The 21,708-nt window shown below is 35.4% G+C and overlaps 1 protein-coding gene across 1 annotated transcript in view; it reads left to right on the top strand.

The window, feature by feature from the left end:
* Positions 1-21,708, top strand: part of SEPSECS (Sep (O-phosphoserine) tRNA:Sec (selenocysteine) tRNA synthase) — a 38,636-nt gene that overhangs the window by 7,876 nt on the left and 9,052 nt on the right. Inside the window, exons 6-10 of the mRNA XM_004432320.3 lie at positions 2,393-2,495; positions 9,220-9,349; positions 9,484-9,575; positions 19,470-19,563; positions 21,249-21,339. Coding sequence (XP_004432377.3) covers positions 2,393-2,495; positions 9,220-9,349; positions 9,484-9,575; positions 19,470-19,563; positions 21,249-21,339 — 510 coding nt within the window. The remainder of the gene's footprint in view (positions 1-2,392; positions 2,496-9,219; positions 9,350-9,483; positions 9,576-19,469; positions 19,564-21,248; positions 21,340-21,708) is intronic.

Genomic DNA, 21,708 nt, shown 5'->3' with positions numbered 1-21,708 from the left:
GAAACACGTAATTTGACAGTAGTGAATGCATGTTAGCTTTTATTTTCTTATAGGCAGATTTTAAGAGACAATTTTAAAACCATGCTCTTGAAAAGTTGCCTTGCTTCATTCATGAATCTTTGAATTCTGTGTTAAGTTTATATTGTGTATGCTTTAGTTGTTTATTCATTACTTACTAATCAGATTTTAAATTTGTATTGAAATATTAAATAAACATCTCTATAGTTTGTTCATGATGGTTTTGATATCTAGAAAATTTTAATGTGATAGAAATAAATCACATTTCCAAAAACAGCATGTGGATATTTATATTAGTTAGATTATTTATCCTTGAGGACAGTTTTGTTTTTGTTTCATTTTGACTAACTTTTTTTGAATGTTTACAGTATACCTGGTACAGTGTTAAGTATTTTACATGTATTATCTCCTTTGGGAAAAAATCATAAAATTTTTATCAATCGGCAAAATTCTTATGTGCCACTTTTTGGTGGTGTTATGTAATGAATGTTTCTGATAAGAGTGAACTTTAGGAAAATGGTGATGTACAGTTGTTAGTAATATTTTTGAATTTTTGATTTTATTAAATTTGAAATACATTTTGATATCGTTACATTAAGCTTAATTCCTTTATAGTCTTAATTTGAATGGATATATATATATTTGTCTTTGTTAATTAATTGGACAGAGTATTGTGGGGCAAAATCAGTCAAAGGTAATGTTAAACAAAAGAAAGGTATCATTTCTTCTGATAAACACCTTAAATTGGTTTCTAAGTTAGAATACAGTTTGATTCACATGGAAGGTATTTTTTCTGCCTCTCCTTGGCCTTTCATTGAATACATTTATATACACTCTAAATATTAGCAGATTAGATCAGTTCAGAATATTTTGAACTACTCGCAAGTGATATATTTTTTTTTCCTTTTTAAAATAGTACTTTATATTATTATGGTGCCTTACTTTCAGGGAAGTTTTTTTCTAAAGAATACTTTCATTAGAACACAAACATGTGAAAGTGCCTTTTACCTTATGAAGAAAACAATTGTGTGTATCCCAGAAGGTCTATTTTGTTAAAAACATTTGATTAGTTTAAGTAACAGACAGGTTTTCTGTGTCGATTTTGAGGTTAATGAAAATAAATGATAGAATGAGTTTTAACTTATAAAACTTTAAGAAAGCAAATCGAAAACTTCTGACAGATGAACAGAATGTTATTCCTATTTGTAGTTTAAAAACATTAATGCACATATGCTAGAAAAAGAATATGTATTCATAAATAGATAATAAAACTAATATATATTTGAAAAACATCTTTGTAGAAAAGAACTTTTATTGTATAAAAATGCTTTGCTTCTAAACTATATTATAGAAAGAAAATTTTTTAAAAATTAGTTTTATTAAATCACAGGATTTAGTTTTCGCTTCATGGTTGCAAGACATTTCTGTTAGAGATGACCTCAGTCACAAGTAGCGTTTAGTTTTGTGAAGAAACATCTACAGTCATGCGCTGCATAACGATGTTTCGGTCAGTGATAGACCGCATATACAATGGTGGTCCCATAAGATTAGTACTGTAGAGCCTAGGTGTGTTGTAGGCTAAGCCATCTAGGTTTGTGTAAGTACACTCTATGATGTTCTCACATCAACAAAGTCACATAATGACGCATTGCTCAGAACGTAACTCCGTTGTTAAGGGACTCGTGACTGTATTTATTATGCTCTAATTGGAAATGTATTACCCTACTTTGCATAAAGTTAGACTTTCAAGTTGCCTTAATATGGGGAATGTCAAATGAAAAAGTAAGACTGAATTTAAAACCAGCAGCTATAAAAGATTCTTTAGTATCCAAGTTGTTGGAAAATGTCAGTTATTTTGGTATAGAGACATTTTAATGTTCTGTATTTTTTAATACATTAAAGTCTGTTTGAAAATGTATTTTTTTACTTTATGAGATGTTTAATGTGATATTTCTTAAGATTTCAAGATATGCTATTTATTTTGCAGATATTAGCTTTAGTATGATAAGCAATCAAAAGCTTTTAAAAATGAGCATACCACCTTGTAAGGGGTCATTATAAATAATCTGCTTCTTGCTTTACATATAGGAAATTTTAAAGTGATTTAAAAGCTACCATCTATATAGATTTTTATAAATACATATTTTCTTATTTATTGGTAGCATTAATTTAAAAGTTTTTTAGGTTTATTCTAAAGTGCCTGTTATGTATTTCTAAGTTGCCAAAATTATATGCTAAAATATTGCAGAAGTTTCAGTTTTGTCATTTTTTTCCTGGTGTACATTAAGGATAGCTATTAAAAAAAAGTTTTCACACTGTAATTTATAAAAGCACAGTATGAATATGTCTTTCTCTCGAATATTTATGTTTGTAGATTAGAAGAACTGGCTGTGATTTGTGCTAATTATGGCATTCCACACATAGTCAACAATGCTTATGGACTGCAGTCTTCAAAGTGTATGCACCTCATTCAGCAGGTAAGAGAGTTTAAAAAGAGATGTCAAGAAAAAATAGATGTTAACATATTACAGGATTGTTACTTTTTTTTTCTTATAACCTAATACAATAAAGACAGTTATCTAGCACCCTCTACTTCATGGAGCATTAGAAGTTTGCACCCAGTATTCACTCAGTAAAAGTAATTATTCTTTGGTAGTATGGTGGTAGTTGGACTAGTAGCTTTGGTCAGAATCAACATAGAAATACTTCAGTAGTTTAGTTTTTAACTTTCTGAGAATGTTTCATTACCAGTATTCTCATTTTTCTAATGTACTAGATTATAGTACATTATGTAAATTTTTATGTAGATGTAGATTATATAGATTTTTAAAACTGTATTGATGATTTGTTTTATATTTAATATTGAAGGACTCACTCTACCTTATTATCCTAGACTGGAAATGACTTCATTTATAAACATTCTAGCATGTAACTATGGAGTTGGTAGGTTTTTAGAAATTTTATGATTTTGTTTTATTTTTATAAGCATCAACTAGATCTGGTCATCTGTTTTAAATTCTTATTTTGAAAATATGCTGGTACTTTCCATCCTACTCAGAATGAGAGTCACAGCCATAGTCTGCAAGGCTTTGTGTATTCAGGTCTCTGCAGCTTCTCTGATTTCATTTCCTGGCGCTCTCCCTCTCACCTGCTATCTCCCGGCACACTTGTCTTCTCTCTGTTCCTCCATTGTGCCACATGTGCCACACCCCGGGCTTTTGCTCTCGCTCACCCCTCTCCCTGGTTGCTCTTCCAGAGAGTTGGGTGGCTTCTTACGTCACTTTCTTTAGGTCAATGAGACTTTCTCAGACACCCTATCTAAATAACACCTCCCTCTTCCTTGCCACCATTTTCTTATCCCTCTTTTCCTGTTTTACCATATCCATTGATTTTAAGGTGCACATTTTTCTACATTATAATGTCTCTGGAATTGGGATGTCTCACAATCATTGGTATCATATAACATTACTTGGCAATGTTTTTTCTTACCTAGTGGTATGTTACATAATGTTGCTTCTTAAAATTGACGGCCTCTTGCTCTTTTTCTCCATAGCACTTATTACCTCTTCATAGGTTAGGACACTACCTGGTACATAATTGACTCTTAATAACCAGTTACTGAAAAAAGTGAATGGATAAATGAAGTATTATATTTACTTATAATGATTAATTATTCATACTGTATTAGGATATGGATAGATATCATCCACATATGAGTTATATAATTTGTGTGCATAATGATGTTAATCACATATTCGGTTTTGACATACATGTGATTGTGTTATGTGGACATAAGTTATTCACGGATTATCTGTGGCTTTCTCCAGCACAGTGGTGAGTGCTCCTTAGCCCAGTAGATCCTAACTAGTAAATTATTTTGTTTTATATCATTTTGAGTGCACTAATATCATCTCTAATATAAATGTGGTTTATATGAGATAGTAATAGCTGATTTGCTTAATTTCTTTACTCAGAGATTGTACCAGTTAGGATGTAATTGGCTGCAAGTAGTGGGAACCCAAGGCAAATTGGCTCCAACAAGGGAAGAAATAGATTTGTTTACATAACATAAGAAGTCTAGGGGTGGAGTGGGTTGTAGGCATGGTATATCAGGGTTTCTTAAAATCTTTGGAGGAAGACCATTTAGCATTTTCTTGATATCCTTTTCTATTATTCCTTAACTTTTTAAGGCTTCATCACAATTCTAAACTAGATTATGTCTAATTTGAATGGTAGCAGAGGAAAGTTGTACAATTCACTATGCTGGAAATCTTGAAAAACATTTTATTTCAGTGATCCATTTTTATTCCTTCTCCTCCTTTTCTTTTTCTCCTTCTCCTCTTTAATTTTTGCAGCCTCAATTCATTTAAAAGTCAAATACATCAGCATTACTGAAAGTTTAGAAAAATGAAGAAAGAGTCAAAGATCTTTCATAACCCTATTACCCTAACAAATACCCTTACTAATTGATGTATCTACTTTTTTCTCTTTTTATATACATTGCTTTTTACATGTTAATAGTCATTGTGTATATTTAATGTTAACGTCTTTAAACTTAGTGAAAAAAATAGATATAATTTTTAAACTAGATTATATTTCTTTACTCTCTACATGCCTACAGAGTTTTCATAATGATCATTTTAATAGTTCCTTAACATTTACTCATATATTATGTACTTAACCCAGAAGTGCTCAGTGTTTTAGTGCTCTCGATGTTATCTTTGAATACTAGAAATTTGGTGGCGTACTTGAAGAGATTAAGACTAAAAGAAAATGAGCTCCAAGATACAGTATGAAAGGTGCCCTTGGAGTTGTACATCACAAATACCCTGCTTTTTCATTACCTCTATTCATTTGTGAGGTGGTTTCACTAAATTTTTAACCAGAAAATAACACTATAAGATGGGTGAATGAATTTTTTAAATCTAGCTATTGTATTATTGCAGATACTGTATTACTTTGTAAAATTGACATTTCTTAAAAAAAAAAAGCAGTAGATAAACATTCTAATTTTCCCAAATTGGCCTTCACAAAGAAAGGTGGTGTCACTTTTAAAGGTGGTGCTTTAAACCGAATAAAGACTTGAGTCTCATGGAGTGCTATTTGCTGTTTCATGACATTCTAAAAAATTCAAGTTAACTTTAGTTCATCTCAGTAGTTCTTATTAGTAATAAATACTACTTACTGAGTACCCACCATGTGTCAGGCATCCTGCTAGACTTTTAAAGTTTATTAATTTAATTCTAACAATTTAAGGTATCCTTCCATTCTACAAATGAGGAAACAAACTCAGTGGGATTAAGTGACTTGCCCAAGTTCCCAAGCTACAGAATGGCCCGTCTAGTTCAGTGTGGCTCCAGAGCCCCATATTTTTGTCGAAAAAAACAAAGTACTAAAACTGCAAATACTTTCTTGAGAGGGTAGTATTGTTAATAATCAAGCAATTGGTGAAGAAAGAGCTGTTACTAAAATGTTTCAGAATTCTTTTTTTTTTTTTTTTTGTGAGGAAGATCAGCCCTGTGCTAACATCCGCCAATCCTCTTTTTTTGCTGAGGAAGACTGGCCCTGGGCCAATATCCGTGCTCATCCTCCTCCACTTTATATGGGACGCCACCACAGCATGGCTTGCCAAGTGGTGCGTCGATGCGTGCCCAGGATCCGAACCGGCGAACCCCGGGCTTCCGCAGCGGAGCACGCGCACTTAACCGCTTGTGTCACCGGGTCAGACCCCAGAATTCTTTTTTTTTAAGGGTGATGACCCAGAATGACTTAATTCTAAGCATATGGAACATTCTAGTATGCACATGTACTCCCCAGGAAGTGAGCTTTGAAGAACCTGTACTTCTGTTTATATACTAAACTGACTAATTTAGGAGACTCCTGAAATATGGATGTTACGAAAGATTAACGGAGGGGGATATGGTAGAGTTACAAAAATACGTGGGATTAATTATTTATATATTTAATATAAAAGAATGGGTTGTAAAGCTTCAAAGTGTGGGAAGCAGCAACTTTGCTTATTAAGAATTTGAGAGACGTAGGTGTTAATACTACTTATTCACAGACTTAATTGTCAATTCGTTCAACAAATATTTAGAGTTCCCACTGATGTGCCAGGCACCAGGCTAGGTGCTGGGGATACAGTAGTGAATAAAACAAAATCCTATCCTCCTGGAGCAGAAGCAGGCAGTAAACAATGTATATGACTGGTGTTGATTAACACTCTTGAATTTCGGGGGGTGGGGTGTCAGATTAGATGGAGTGATCCGGGAAGGCCTCTCCAAGAAGTAACATTTGAGCAGAGCCCTGAATATGATGTGAAGGAGTGAGCCGTGCAGCTCTCTAGAGAGATTCCAGACAGAAGGTACAGCAGGCGCCAAGACTGTGAGGCAGGGGTGTGCTTGGAATGTGTGAGGAATAACAGGGAGGCCGGTGTGGCTAGACCAGGGCGATGAGGGCAGCAGTGGTAGTAAAGAGACTTGACATGTGTTAAGGATTTGGGATATTATTGTTGATGTGATTGTTAGCCATTGGAGGGTTTTGAGCAAGAGAGTGACATGTGATTTACATTTTTTTTTTTTTTTTTGTGAGGGAGATCAGCCCTGAGCTAACATCCGTGCTAATCCTCCTCTTTTTGCTGAGGAAGACCGGCTCTGAGCTAACATCTATTGCCAATTCTCCTCCTTTTTTTTCCCCCAAAGCCCCAGTAGATAGTTGTATGTCATAGTTGCACATCCTTCTAGTTGCTGTATGTGGGACACGGCCTCAGCATGGCCGGAGAAGCGGTGCGTCGGTGCACGCCCAGGATCCGAACCCGGGCCGCCAGTAGCGGAGCACGAGCACTTAACCGCTAAGCCACCGGGCCAGCCCGTGATTTACATTTTTAAACCGTCATTCTGGCTGCTCTGTGGGGAATAGACTGTAGGAAGGCAAGAGTGGAAGGCTGCTGCAGCAGCCCATGTAAAATATGTTGGTGGTTTGGGCCAGGGTGGTGGTTGTGAAGGTGGTAAGAATTGGTTGGATTCAGATATATTTTGAGAGTGGATCTTATGGAGTATGCTGATAAGGGAAAAATGAGAATTCAGAGACTCCGAGGCTTTTGGCCTGAGTAGCTGGAAGAACAGAAATGCCGTAGGAATGGTATTTTATCTTTTAAACATGAGCTCTTCGTTCAGATTACCTCGGTGTTAGTCCTTGCTGTGTCATTGATTGCCTGAGTGACCTTCTATAAGGGGCTTTCACTGCCTGGACTTGAATCCCAGCTGTGTTGTTGACTACATTTCTGAGCTTTGGCAGGTCACTTTAATTTCATTGTGCCTTAATTTTCTCATCTGTAAAGTGACTGTTATACCAGCATCTACCTCATATGGTTATTGTGAGGGTTAAAAGAGTTAAGAGTGTAAAGTGCTTAAAACAGTGCCTGGTGCATAGTAAGTTCTCAGTAAATTCTGGCAGTAATTATTACGTGAACAGTTACCCGTATTATTCACTGCCGCTATCCCCAGAACCTAGAACAATGTTGGAGAGATGATAAGTGCCCAAATATTTGTTCTATGAATAAATGAGTAAATGAATGAACTGGTAAATGGCAACCCTTTACTTCATAGAACATGCTGCTATGTTTCCTATTCTATTTAAGCCCTTCCATCCTTCTAGTGTTTTTGTCCTCTTCATTGATAGCCTCTGACTTCAGTGTGGGGAATGAGGTCATACACCATTCCTGAAATTGGGTCCAGCCTGTGTGTTCTCTTGCCACCAAGTGTGCTGCCCTTTTGGTGCTTTCTGTGCTTTAGTGATGAAGGGTTCTAGCAAAGTCGGTGCACTGGTTGTTCTCTTAGTACTCTTGCTCCCAATTTAGGTTCAGGTCTCTCTCACGAAGCCTTGGACAGTACTTAAATGTTAGTAAAAAGGCAACTCGCACTGTTCCACTTTATTTTTACGTGCTACTACTTGGCATGTTTTTCATTTATTTATTCTGTTAGTCTTATATGCTTCTCTTTATTTTCCTGTGATATGGTGAGATTTTTTCTGATCATAGTTTATGAGGAAATCAGAAAGAAGAGTAATGGGAAGGTTAAGATTTAACCATCATGTGATAGCCTCGGAGTAGTTGGCTCCCCTTCTCTGCTTTTGCTGCTTCTACCTGTTACCTGGGTCTGGTCTCTTAGATTAGGCCAGCTATCTGCTCCTTCTATTCTCCCTGAGATACAGATGTGGAAAGAAAGTGTGAAGATGAAGGTCAAATGTGCTTATAATATTAATAGGAATGTAGATTGTGAATACAGATTGAAAATCTGTGGCTGCAGATAAAGAAAAAAACCATCTTAGTTGAAATTTAGATAGTATCTTTTTAAGAGGAGAAAATTGAAGCACATTAGACAGAAGGTCATAGACTGTGTTGGAGGGGGACTAGAACCTAGTTTTACATTTCTAGTAAGTATTCAGTTTTTCACCATAATCTTAAGTTTTCACTTGAAGTTCATTTGCAGTGGAATGAGATCATCTAAGATTATAACATTAGGAACCATGAGTTATGTAGAAACATTGCCAAGAGTATACAAAAAAAATTTCCATTAGTTGATATTAGAAATAAAATTTTTCTTTTCTCTTTTGTTATCTGAGTGGTGATAGGAGGAGAGCTTATTGCTTAAAGTGGTCGTGCAGGTAGTAGATTATCCAGGCATGAAAGAGAGGCACTTACTTGTATAACTAATTGATTGGCAGCGTGGGTGGCTACAGTTCATTAGATTATGGTGGCCGCTCTTGAACTCACAGAGGGTGTTTAAGATTACTTAGTACTTGTAGGACCCACTGTGACATTTATTGTCAAATAGAAGATCACAGTTGAGAGGCATAGGAGGAATCCACTCTTAGCCAATTTTAAGGTGAAAAGCTGTGTTTCAGTATAGTTCCCACTTGAACTCACCCTGAAACCCTGCCTTCCTCAAAGGGTTGTTGTGAGGATGAAATGATCTGTGTGTGAAAGCGGGTTGTAAACTATAAAGTGCTCTTCCACAAATAAGGAGCAGCATTTAAAAACTCAGTTTAATATTTTATTGGCACTGTTACAAACAAAATAAAAATCTTTGATCTGTTCTTTATTTCCATACACAGTTTTAATGGTATTTATTTGTTAATAGCAGTTGTTGTCTGTTCTTCTAGAAACCAATATGTAATATACTACATGTTGTTTCGTTCTAGGGTTCTCGGGGTGGTAGAATAGACGCTTTTGTCCAGAGCTTGGATAAAAATTTTATGGTTCCAGTAGGTGGCGCTATAATTGCTGGCTTTAATGATTCCTTCATTCAGGAAATCAGCAAGATGTATCCAGGTAAATAGATCAGTTGATCTTCAAAAAAAGTAACTAAGAAACAAAAATCCATTTGTACTTAGGCTACTGTAATAAATCTTAATTTCCGAAGCTTTTTTTCCCTCTGGGATGTAACTTGTTCATCCTTATTTCAGGAAGAGCTTCAGCTTCACCTTCTTTAGATGTCCTTATTACGTTATTGTCACTTGGATCAAATGGCTATAAGAAGCTATTAAAAGAAAGAAAGGTAAGCTTTCCCTTTAGGTGTAAAATAATACACTTGACTGAAACAGTACTCCCAATTATTGGTGTTTTTGCCCGTTGGTTTGTCACTTTGGGAGTACAGATATCTAGTATGGTCCTAGGGGATGTGCTTTGATCTGGAACCACCCTAGGTGGTTTTCAGTTCATCATTGTCATCCTGTCTATCCGGATATTCTCAGGAATCTTGGACAGGTGATTTTTGGTTTTTTGAGAAATTCCTGCATCAGGGATTCTTATTAGTTCAGTAAAATTCAATTCATTTATCACTTAGAGATTCTTAAAGGACAGATGGACAAGTTTTTGCTTTTTAGTTTTTGGAACTCTGAAGACTTGTTTAGGTGTGAGATGTCAGTCACAGGAGGAAGAACCAGGTCAGAAGTTGGCCGGCTATTCATTCTAAAATAGTAAATCCATCCCTTGCCATTATTGGAATGCTGAACTCATTGCTTATGTTGGCTATGAAAAGTGACATTCGTGCTTGAAAAATTGGACTTTGTCCCCAATGCTAAAAGCTAGCTTAATTCAAGACAATTCCAAAATTGTATTCAGAGACAGTGTTGGCAGGGCAGGTCAGACTAAGATGTTTTATTCATTTCCTGCTTGGGAGAGCTAGAGGCCCCTGGTGTAGTTTTTGTATCTGTATGTCTTTCTAACACTTAGTAGCAATATTAATTGCTTAGATTTTAAAATAGTTCTTTACATATTTTAAAGTATTTTCATATATATTAATCTGACAGATTCTCTTAACAGCCTTATGAGTAAGTAATAGAAGTTTAAAAATGTTTGTGCTCTATTTTACCCTAGTCCTGCTCCCCCCGCTAATTCAGTCCATAGGAAAGTATTTGTTTACTTTTTATTGTGAGGATATCTCAAGATTTACATGATACAGGAAAAGATGTTCAACATCAATCATTAGGGAAATGCAAATTAAAACCACAAGAAGATACCACTACACACCTAGGCGAAGGGCTAATATTAAAAAAAACTGACCATGCTAAATGCTGACAAAGATCTCAGGCGGGTAGAACTCTGAGACATTGCTGTTAGGAAGACAAAATGGTATAGCAACTTTGGAAAACACTTTGACAGTTTCTTACAAAGTTAAGCATATACTTACCATATAAACTAGCTGTCCCACTCCTAGCTATTTACTCAAGAGAAATAAAAATTTATGTCTGTACAGAAACCTATACATGAATGTTTATAGTGATTTTATCCATAATTACCAAACCGTGGATACAACTCAAATGTCCGTCATCTGGTGTATAAACAAACTGTGGTACATACATACTCAGCAATAAAAAGAAACAAACTACTGATATTTGCAGCAACTCTCAAATGCATTTGAGAGTCATTATTGACTCTCCAAATGCATTATGCTAAATGAAATAAGCTAGACTCAAAAGGCTACATATTCTATGATTTTATTTATATGCCATCCTGGAAAAGGCAAAAAATATCAGGAAAGGAAAAAGATCAGTGGTTGTCAGAGGCTCAGGTCGGGGAGGGGACTAGTGGGGTGGTGAAATGTTCTGTATCTTGAGAATGGGAGTAGTTTCATGACTGTATATGTTTGTCAAAATTCATAGAAGTGGACACCTAAAGAGCAGACATCTGAAATTTTACTATATGTAAATTATGCCTCAATAAACCAGACAAAAAATTTTTAAATGATTAGAATAAGACTCCAGTTTGGTAAACTCCAAAAAGTAATCATCGTGGTCATAGATTGTTAAAGCCAAGAGAAGACCTCAGCAAATCTTTCAAGGAACCTACTCCATATGACAGATGAAGACTGTTTATAGATGAGGAAGACTGTCATCTGTTTATATGACAGTTTAATTGTATCAGGTGCCAGTGGATCTTAGCTCTCCTGTAAGTAGTTGTTTCAATATAGGAAAGATATTTGAACTCACAGATTTTATGTTAGGTGAGTGTTGCTGTTATCCTTTTCATGGGAAATGGAGGGATAGAGAAGTAACATGTATGAGGTAAATTGAGGGACATAGATTTAAATCTAGGCAATTGGGCCTCTGATCCTCTATCTTGATCTCTAAACTCTACTGTTTTTTTTCTTTTATGGATACATAATCTTGCCTGGTAGCTATGTAGCTATCTTATATAGCTATAAATCTGAAGACTTAGGTCTGCTAATATCCAAAGGAGGCAAAAACAGTGAATAGATTTAGCTACCCTGGCCAAAAAAGCTCTGTTATATTTTAGAGAGGATATAAGCTACTGGCTTGTGCAGAAATCACTGTTGTTGGGGAGCTGCCTCTCCCCGACTCCACATGGTCCTGGTAGACTGTCAATCGCAGTGGCCCGTCCTCCTTTTTCAGGGTGGGCATATGATCTGGCTAGCCTGGTTTACATGTAGGCATGTGGAAACAAAGTCCTTCCAGCAGATTTGATAGATCGTTTAGAGATAGAGGTTCTGTTAATTTGCAGATAGTAAACTGTGAGGATGAGCGTTACGAAAGGACAAGCAGAATGTATGAGAGCATGTGTCGCCTAACCCAGCTGGGGCACCTACCCCAATTCTGGGAGGGTCAGGGAAGGCCTCCCCGAGGAAGTGACGTCTAGAGCACTTCATAAAATTTGCTTTCCTTTAGGATAGATTCAGGTTCAGTAAGTCTGGAGTGGCGCTCAGACAACTGCGTTTTTAAGAAACCTCCCTGATGAATCTCATGCACACCCAAGTTTGAAACCCATTGTTTTGGGGCACACAAATCACTTGTATCTGTAACAGAAACTTGTAGAGGAAAGATATGTTATAGCATTTTAATATTTTACATAGGTAGATAATATTTTATGGAGTTTGAAATGGACTGCATAAATATCCCAAATATCAAAGCTTGAAAATATAATGTGTTGTCTATTTATTTCTGATCTTTTTAGTTGTCATAGTTATAGTCTTTACTTATATTGTAGCTGCTTTTTAGATTATATTGATCACTCTGCAGTTTGGGGTAAAAAATTCATTTTTAAACTAAATAAATGGAATATTTAATAGCTCTGACCATAAGGCTATTACACAAAGTTTTAAATTAGACATTTAAAGAGTGTACTTTATTATAGAGAGAGACTTTAAAAATTTTTATGTACTGTTATTATATCAAACAAGCATACTAGTATTTCCTGTTTTTGTTCTTCTTGAATTGAAACTGTAAATAATAATAGCTAATAATATTAAATATTTGCTATAATAAACTAATACAAGTCTTGAGTGATTTTGTAGTTAAAGTAATTTAACTAACAAAAGTAAATGGATTATTTGAGTGTACGCCCCTAAAAAGTTACCATCAGGTGTCTGAAATGAAACTTGGTTCTTGATTATGGGTAGTCTAGTAGACTAGTGTCCACCTTGGAGTTTGCCATTGATCCCTCTCTTCTTAGTGTCCTTTGCTTGATATATGCTAGATGCTCATCAGATGTTTGTTGAATGAACTAGGGGAACATATAGGTTCAGTGTTGTATAGTCATCTCTTGTTTTACACAGAAGAAGTATCTTTGTGGAAATTAGTCAGAAAGCAAATAATATTTTGATACTGACTTCCATTATGAATTAGATGTTCTTATAGAACTATTTCCCTATATGGATATAGTTGAAAACTTGTGAAAAGGAATGAGTTAAAATGGTGATTACCAGTTGTGTATAACAAGAACTATGCTTCTGGGAGTAGGACCTCCTCCCTAGCAGGTACTTCTCTTCCAAAGCACTTTTCTTACGTTAGGATTTTGGAGTTGTTGATTTCATGGGTGTTTGTTTATCTTTTTGGAATCTAAGATTTTCTGTTATGCCATGGTTGTTCTGACTTGACTTTTAGGGTGTGACTTTAAAATTTCCAGCTATTTTTAGATGATTCCAAAGGTACATGCGTGTGTACATTTTGCTTAGCATGGATGAAAATCCAGCTGCTTTGAGAATGACCTGCAGGAATATGTAGGTCACCTGGTGAATGGATCCAACAGATAACCCAGCTCTGCTTTTCATTTGGGACTTATTCTTTGTTAATCATTGGATAAATATTTTATGGGAGAAATTTTATGTTCTAGTGATGTTTGTGAATTGGATGGCTCCATCTCAGATGTCAAGAGGTAACTCTCTTTGTAACATCCAGAACTTTGTTCTTTTCCTTTTATCTAGGTAGAGTAGAGTGGAATAAACAGGGACAGGACAAGAATAGGATTCTAGCTACAGGGTATTAGCATGTGTCTATAGGAGTCCTGCTAGCTAGTGTTAGTTACTGTAACCTGAAAACTCTTTTAGGCTAAGGGAAAAGTAGGTGCGTGGGGAACTAACCCTTTTAGGAATGTCTGTTGTATGTCAGGAACTCTGCTAGGTTCTTTATGTTCATTATTTCATGTACTACTCAGAGCAAGTTTATGAGGTAGGTATTATCTTCACTTTACAGATGAAATTGAGGCTTGGAGAAGTTAAGTACTTACCCAGAGTCCACATATAAGTGCTAGACTGCCATTGAAACCCAGGTCTGTGTGATGCTGAAGCCTCTGTCTTACCACGCTCTTCTCACTGCCTCCAGTCGCTCATCCAGCATTGAGGGACTGCTGGCCCGTTCGGTGCTTAGCATTTGAACCATAAAAATGATCTCGTGACCCCATATTTTTATTTAGTGGAGGCGTGTAAAACCCCAAAGGCTCTAATGTATTAATTGGTTTTATTTAAAATTCTTTGTATAGAATTTACTTAGAACAGAGGCTATCTGTAGTGGTAATCTTCCAAGTATTAAAAAGCTCATTTGAGAATTCTGTCATTGTAAGTGAATAAAAGTTTGCTCTTTAACAACTTCATTCAACAGGCAAGTCTTTGAAAAATGTGGGTGTCCTCCATAAACTATAATTGTGAATATGTAGCATGAATATTGTTTTTTTATTGGATTTGCTGCAGAAGTAAGGGACTCTTTTGTTTAAATGGACTTGCCTTTGAACTCTGGAAATTTAATCGTGATAGTTTATTGGTTCAGCTCTGGAGAAGCTGAGGTAAAGCCATTTTGCTCCAGCCAGAGCTATTTATATACCATCACTGAGAGCTCCTTTTTATATTTTCGGTGTTATTGTGTACTAAAAAAGGAGTGTTAAAAGAAAACTTAGGATTTGTTTTTATTCTGTGCCCTTATTCACCACAATGATATTTTTAGAGGTTATTTCATCTAGCTATATCTCTTCAGAAAAGGCTTTATCTTTTTCACAGTAGAGCAGACAAGAACTCAGCTTGAAGCCATTCCTTGTCAAGCCTTCTTTTTTGAAGGGTGAAAGGATCAGAGAGAGTGGAACTCTGTTTGTGAATTGAGCCTCTTTGCCCTTAGCCCCTTCCTGATCAACACATCTGCTTCATTGAGAGAGAAATGACCGTGAATTTAACTGAAGAGGCCTTTAAGAAAAGGGGTTAAAATTTAAGAGACTATTTCTTTGAGTTTTTTTATGCAAAAAGAAAGATCAGTCTTAGAAGTCTATCCTCACTTCTGTTTTGTTTCTGGAGAAAACCATTATTCTGCTTAGCTTTCCCTTTAGAAGAGTGCTTTGCTGCGCAGGGCAGGCAAGATAATCATTCATTGTTGCAAATATCTGCTGAGTTGGACAAGTGCAGAAGAGGAGTGACAGCCGAATGGCTGTTCCAGTGGCTGGAATTTGTTAGCTGAAGCTTGGAGGACAAACTAACTTCTAAAAGAACATCAGACATATAACTTCAAACGGTGTCTTATACAAAGCTAAGTTTGGAAACATTAGTAGATTTGCAGCCCTAAAAGTAGAGTAGTTGAATCTCAACAAAAACGTTGGGTTTCAGACCTGGATATGGGGCCTCAGCGGAAGAGTTTGAAAGCAGTGCTTTAGCCTGTGATGCAAGGACTGCCTGGATCCTTTCAGCTGGCCACAGTCATAGAGAGCAGCATATTGCCTTTAGTACTGTTATCTTCAAATATGGACATCTTTGTGCGTGGATACGTACCTACAGTCTGTTGTCCATCCACCATTTCATGTTATCATTGAAATATTAGACTACTTATGTTTCTCTTTTGACTTATTACCTACCTTATGAGACATATTGTAATAATATGTGAAGTTCTAGTTTTATCTCATCCTATAACATGAAACAGTATGTTTCAAAAAAGCATGATTACGTAAGACCTTTTTCTTTAAAATTTAGTGAATTATGCATGTCATTGGGTTATGGGGAGGGATAGGCTAAATGTTGGGCTTCATGACTGCAAATCAATTTGCAAGAGGCCGTATGAAAGATAATGCTTAATGTAATTCAATTTCTCTTCCATTAACATCTTGAACTATGGTGTAAAGTTTTGTATTTTTATTCTGGAAATACAGCTGACATTAGCAATCAGGTATACAGTTCAGTTTATGTCTAGTGAAGAGTCTTAAAATTAAGTTAAATACAGCACAAAAGACATAGAAAATCAATAATATTTCATTTCTTTTAAGTAAGATCTTTCTATATACATTTGCTTGGGGTGCTTATAAATTTCTCCCTTTATAGAAGTATTTTATAATAAATGTCAGTTATAGATTTAACTGTAGCAAAAAAATAGTGCAAGTTCTGTAGTACCTTTAATATATCAGATAAAAAACTGCTTAGCTAAGTGTTAGTGTAGGAAATACTGGTACAGTCTCCTAAATGATATTTTTTAAATGTAGTGATATTAATGGGAGAGCATTTAGGACCTTAATGTGTACAATATTGGAGGATTCAGTATATTGTGCTTTAAGGTGCTTACCTGTCATAACCTCATAACCCTTTACACAGAGTGGAGATACTATACATATTTGCAGATGGATGTGAACTTGACTCACAAATATTTTCTTTTTTGTCTAATTACTCCCATACTAGTGATTTATGAGATTTAGTTACCTTAATATTATGTTTATAGTCTAAAGATTTTTATCCTAATATTTGCTGCAGTTAAAACTGAGTTCTAGTGCCATTGGTAAGTGATTGATAGAACTGGTTAAAACTAATGTGTTAAAGTATTAGAAATCGAACGCTGGGAAAATGTCAGTTTTTTAATAGCCATGGATGCATAAATAAATTTAAAAGCACCCACTAGGGGTGTTCCTAAGGAAACATTTCCTCTTTTTTGGAAATAGCTAAGTACAAATTTAGTAGTCTGTAAGTGTGACCACATTGGTGACTATGCTGGCAGCCATACTAGAGAAAATAGTATTTTAAATTGGTCCTCACCACTGAAGTAAGTTTTTTGTTGTTACTGTTGGGCAGAAAATGTAGGATTCTGTAAAAAGCATTTCTTGGCTATCAGATTTGTTTCTGCTTTTGAGAGGTTGATGAATTTGAGAGTAAGAGAGAATTAGACAGACAGATGCCGATTAAGACTTGGGTGTATAATATAAATGAAGAAAAATCAGCATCTAATATCTGAATTAAAATATGTGGCTGCTTTTTTCTTTTTTAAACAATACAGAGCATTTAAATTAGTGACCTAGTTACTTTATAATAGATAGAAATATATAAATGAAACCCAGGAATTTGACTCTTCATTAACACTGGTATGGTACTAAAAGATTGTGAATTGTTCTAGTTGCTGGAAAAACTCTTGATTTCTTTATTCCATTTAATTATCTTATTGTTTCACCTTCTAAAGTGAATATTGGAATATTAGTTTAAGGAGGAGGAGCCAGGAAATCTTTTTATGTCTAAGAAAAGATGCCTACAACAACTTTTTTTTTCTGTTTCTACAAGTGGTGATAAATAACATTTGCCTCTTTAAATATTTCTCCACACTTAATGACAAAAGAGAAAGGCTTATCACATGTAAAAGTAACATTTACTCGTAGCTTTATTAGGTTTGTTAAATGTGGGTGTTAACCCTGAATATAAAAAGAATCGATTTATTTTAGTGATCTAAGATTTCATAATTCTGACATGCTGAGAATTGATCTTATAAATTATCCTAAAAATTTGAGAATGACGATTTAAAATTTTTTCAGGTCAGAATATAAAATGTACTGTGTTGACAGGGTAAGAATGTTTGTGGTCTTAAGGAGATTCACTAATAATTCATAAACTTGGTAGGAATTTTCCTCCTCTCTTCATCTTGACTAACAGAAGGTGGAGTTAGTCATCTGTGTGCTTTAGACATGAAAAAGCTACTCTGGGTCCCAGTGTGAGATCAGACCTTACCTTAGAGAAGAATGAAGCAGCTTTTGTTGCCTTTGAAGTTGAAGAAGTATCATTTCCTGCTGTCTCCACTGGGGTACTCTGTTGGCCCTTGGCTCTTTGGTGTATCTTTAGCGTTTATATGTTTGACTATGGCTGGAGGAGGTCAGTGCAAAATGGGTTTATTCAGGGGCAGACTTATTTGGGCAGATTTTCATTTCAGCACTTTTTTTAAAGGGCTTACTAGGAGAAGAAAATACAACTTTAGGTCAACCAGTTGCCAACTTAATATATATTTGTGGGCCGGCCCTGTGGCTTAGCAGTTAAGTGCTCGTGCTCCACTGCTGGCGGCCTGGGTTCAGATCCCGGGCGCGCACCGACGCACCACTTCTCTGGCCATGCTGAGGCCGCGTACCACATACAGCAACCAGAAGGATGTGCAGCTGTGACATACAACCATGTACTGGGGCTTTGGGGGAAAAAAATAAATAAATAAAATTATAATATATATTTGTAACTTCATTAAACTCCCACTTATATACATATGTGCGTGAAATTTTATATTCGTAAAATATTTTTATTATATATACGTTGTTATTCAAATAAGATCAAGAGTCCAATTTTTAGTTTTTAGTTGCTATATTCTTTTAATTGAGTTAAAGAGTTTGTTAATTTTAAGTTTGTATGATTTAAAGGAAATACATTTTTAAACTACCTCTTCCTGAGTTACTTACATACTAGAAGCCTGGCACATTTTTCTTGGTGTTGGGAAAATAGTGGTAAAGAACACAATTCCCTGCTTTCAAGGAGTTTTTCCATTCTCGTAGGTCATCAGAGGCAGTGTTCATTTAATCGGGTAAATGAGATAGTTTCAGATTGTGGTAAGTACAGTGAAGGAACCAAAATAGGTAATGGTGTTGGAACGAGATTGAGAGTTGGGAGTGGGCCAAGTCGGAGAGCTGCTTTAAAGGGAGGTAATAAGGGTAATAAAATAAATAAATAATAAATAAGTAATAAAGTAAATAAAATAATTTAGTCTGTGACAAAAGGGACCATTCATGGAATGATCTGGGAGAAGAGCTTTCTGAGTGTGAAGGAAGCAGGCACAAAGGTTCTGATACTAGGATGAGCTGGCATGTTCAGCAGTTGGAAAGGAGGCTGATGTGGCTGGTGCCATAGTCATTCTGGGGAATGACAGTTGCTGAGTTGGGCCTGTTGGCTGGACCAGATCATGTGGGGCCTTATAGATGAAGAGTTTAGTTTTCTTATACTTACAGGAGGAAGTCATTGGGAGGAACGTGATGTGATTTTTGCTTTAGGAGACCACTCTGGCCTCTGTGTGTAGAACAGATTGTAGAGGGGTGGAAAAGTAGGCAGCGAAATCATTTAGAATTTATTTCTGTGGTCCAGGGAAGAGGTTGATGACTGCTTGGACTAGAACGGTAGCCCTGGAGGTCTGAAAAGAGAATGAAATTGTGGTAGATACATAGTCCCAAAGCAGGAAATTTGCTGGTTCTTGGCCTTCTTTGCCTAAATCCTGTGGTTTCTGATAATTATGGCAACTTTGAACCTTGCTATGTTGTGGTAAAGGAAAGAATTGCTCCTGGGGCACATGGATGAGTTAACTCACAGCACAGACTTCACACCTGTCAGATTTTGTCTTACTAAATCTGGCAAATTGCAGTAAGTATTTATTTGATTTTCTTTAAATGTAACATTTTGTTGTTGCAGGAAATGTTTTCATATCTGTCCAACCAACTAAAGAAGCTGTCAGAAGCCTACAATGAAAGACTGTTGCATACACCTCACAATCCCATATCTTTAGGTAATTTTTTCTTTTAAAAAAAAAATCAGTACTTCTGAACCATCCCCAGCAGGAAGCTGGTATTTCTAGAAACAGTATGAATTCTTTCTGGTTACAGTGATATTTCTAAATTCATTATAGTGTTAACTTATAAATTGAAAAAGTTTAGTTAGCCTTTAGAAATGCTTCAATGTATTTCTAAGATAAAACCTATATACGGAAAGAATCCAAATCAATATTAAGTATTATAGTGAATATAATGAATATACAGAAAATAATACTTTAACTCCTGCTTCTAACCAAAATAATTTGGTCACTAGTAAGAACTCTATATAAATGTGTAAAAATTTCTACCAGTTAACAAAACACCATAATATTAGAAATTAAAGCTATTCTTATATTGTTTTTAATGCTATTATTGTTTGTTTTCTTGACTGTCTCTACGTTAGAGATATCTGTATTTATGATAATTTCATTGGTTTGTAAAACGACTATGTATTTTTGTCCTGTAGTACAAGAGCTACTAAACAGGATAATATAAATGTTGACTTTATGCGTTTAACTAACTTTCAGGCTTCATACTGATCGCTTTTAATTTGTGAATAGATGTAGTATAACATGTTTCGTATTTCATCTATATCTGAGTAAAGTAAGGAAAGAGTCATTTGTAACTGAAGCCTTTTTCTGGAATGAGCTTCCATGGAAAACCATTTGGCCACCAGTTATATATAAAACCCACCCCAATCAGTCCCTTGCTGGTTTATAATCTATGTAGGTGTTATAGAAGGTGATATGGTATGGTTTGAATCTCAATTCCACCATGTACTAGCCTCTAACCTCCTTTTCCCTATCTTTAAAATAGGGATAATGATCCCTTCCCTGCAAAATTGTTTAACAGTGGTTGAGATATATTTGTAAAGTATCTATTAAGGTGAGTCAGTTCTCAGGAAATGGTAGCTCGTGGTGGTGGTATGAATAGAATATAGTTTACGCATATAACCTCAGAAAGATAATTTCCATTTCCATATGCAGAAGTTGATCTTACTTAGTTTTATATATGTGCTGAAATATATCCCACATTCTCATTTTATAAGTTCTTAAAACATGGTTGAATTTGAATAAACTGCCATATTGATCATCCCATTGTCCCATCTATTTAATTGGAAAATTCACTCTTTGGAAGGGTAATTTGGAAATTCTGTTCTAATTCTGAGTATGTTAATTTATATTAACATATTTTTTGATATGCAAACAAATCCTTACTATAATTTATTAAGTGCATTAAAGTGAAATCATACCACTTGACAATAAAAAGTAATGTCTCCATGAAATAAGCCAGTCACAGAAAGGCAAATACTATATGATTCCATTTACATGAGGCACTTAGAGTAGTCAAAATCCTAGAGACAGGAAGTAGAATGGTGGTTGCCAGGGGCTGTGAAGGGAGGGGAGAATAGGGAGTTATTTTTTAATAGACACAGAGTTTTAGTTTTACAAGATGAAAAGTTAGGGGGATGGATGCACAACAATGTGAATGAATTTAATACCACTGAACTGTACACTTAAAAATGGTTAGGATGGTAAATTTTATATGTATTTTAACAGAATAGTAAAAAAATTGATGTCCCCATCATTAAGTGTTTGTATTTTGAGTGATTTTTGTGCTGGTGAACCAAGGCTCATTAGGATACTTTTTTCTTTTTCAGCTATGACACTTAAGACACTAGATGAGCACTGTGACAAAGCTGTCACTCAGCTTGGCTCCATGCTTTTTACCAGACAGGTTTCTGGAGCCAGGTAAGTATGTTTAAAAGAGGCTTGGATTTATTTGGCTTTTCAAAGTTAACTCGAATCAAGTACCTTTCCTTAACAATAGTCCCCTAAGTACACTCTGACCTACACCTGAGAATTCATCAGGGAGTAAAAGAATGATGAGGTAGAGATCTGTAAGGCCATTCATTATATGCCCACCTGTGGACTGCCTACACTTGAAATAGTCACAGAAAGATATGAACAGTGTTTGTTTTAATAGACATACAGAAACAAAGTTTCATTACCTCTCTGTACAAATTTTTGTCTTTATTTTCCTTTGTTATATAATTTTCAGTAGTGTCACATGATGGAGTTAGAAATAAGTCATCTTCATTACTAAATTTAAGTGAAAAT

This window comes from Ceratotherium simum, chromosome 8, assembly GCF_057802395.1.
Source record: "Ceratotherium simum simum isolate JZ-2026a chromosome 8, ASM5780239v1, whole genome shotgun sequence".
NCBI lineage: Eukaryota > Metazoa > Chordata > Mammalia > Perissodactyla > Rhinocerotidae > Ceratotherium > Ceratotherium simum.
The sequence above is the reverse complement of the archived record's forward strand: the minus strand, read 5'-3'. Positions and strand labels throughout refer to the sequence as shown.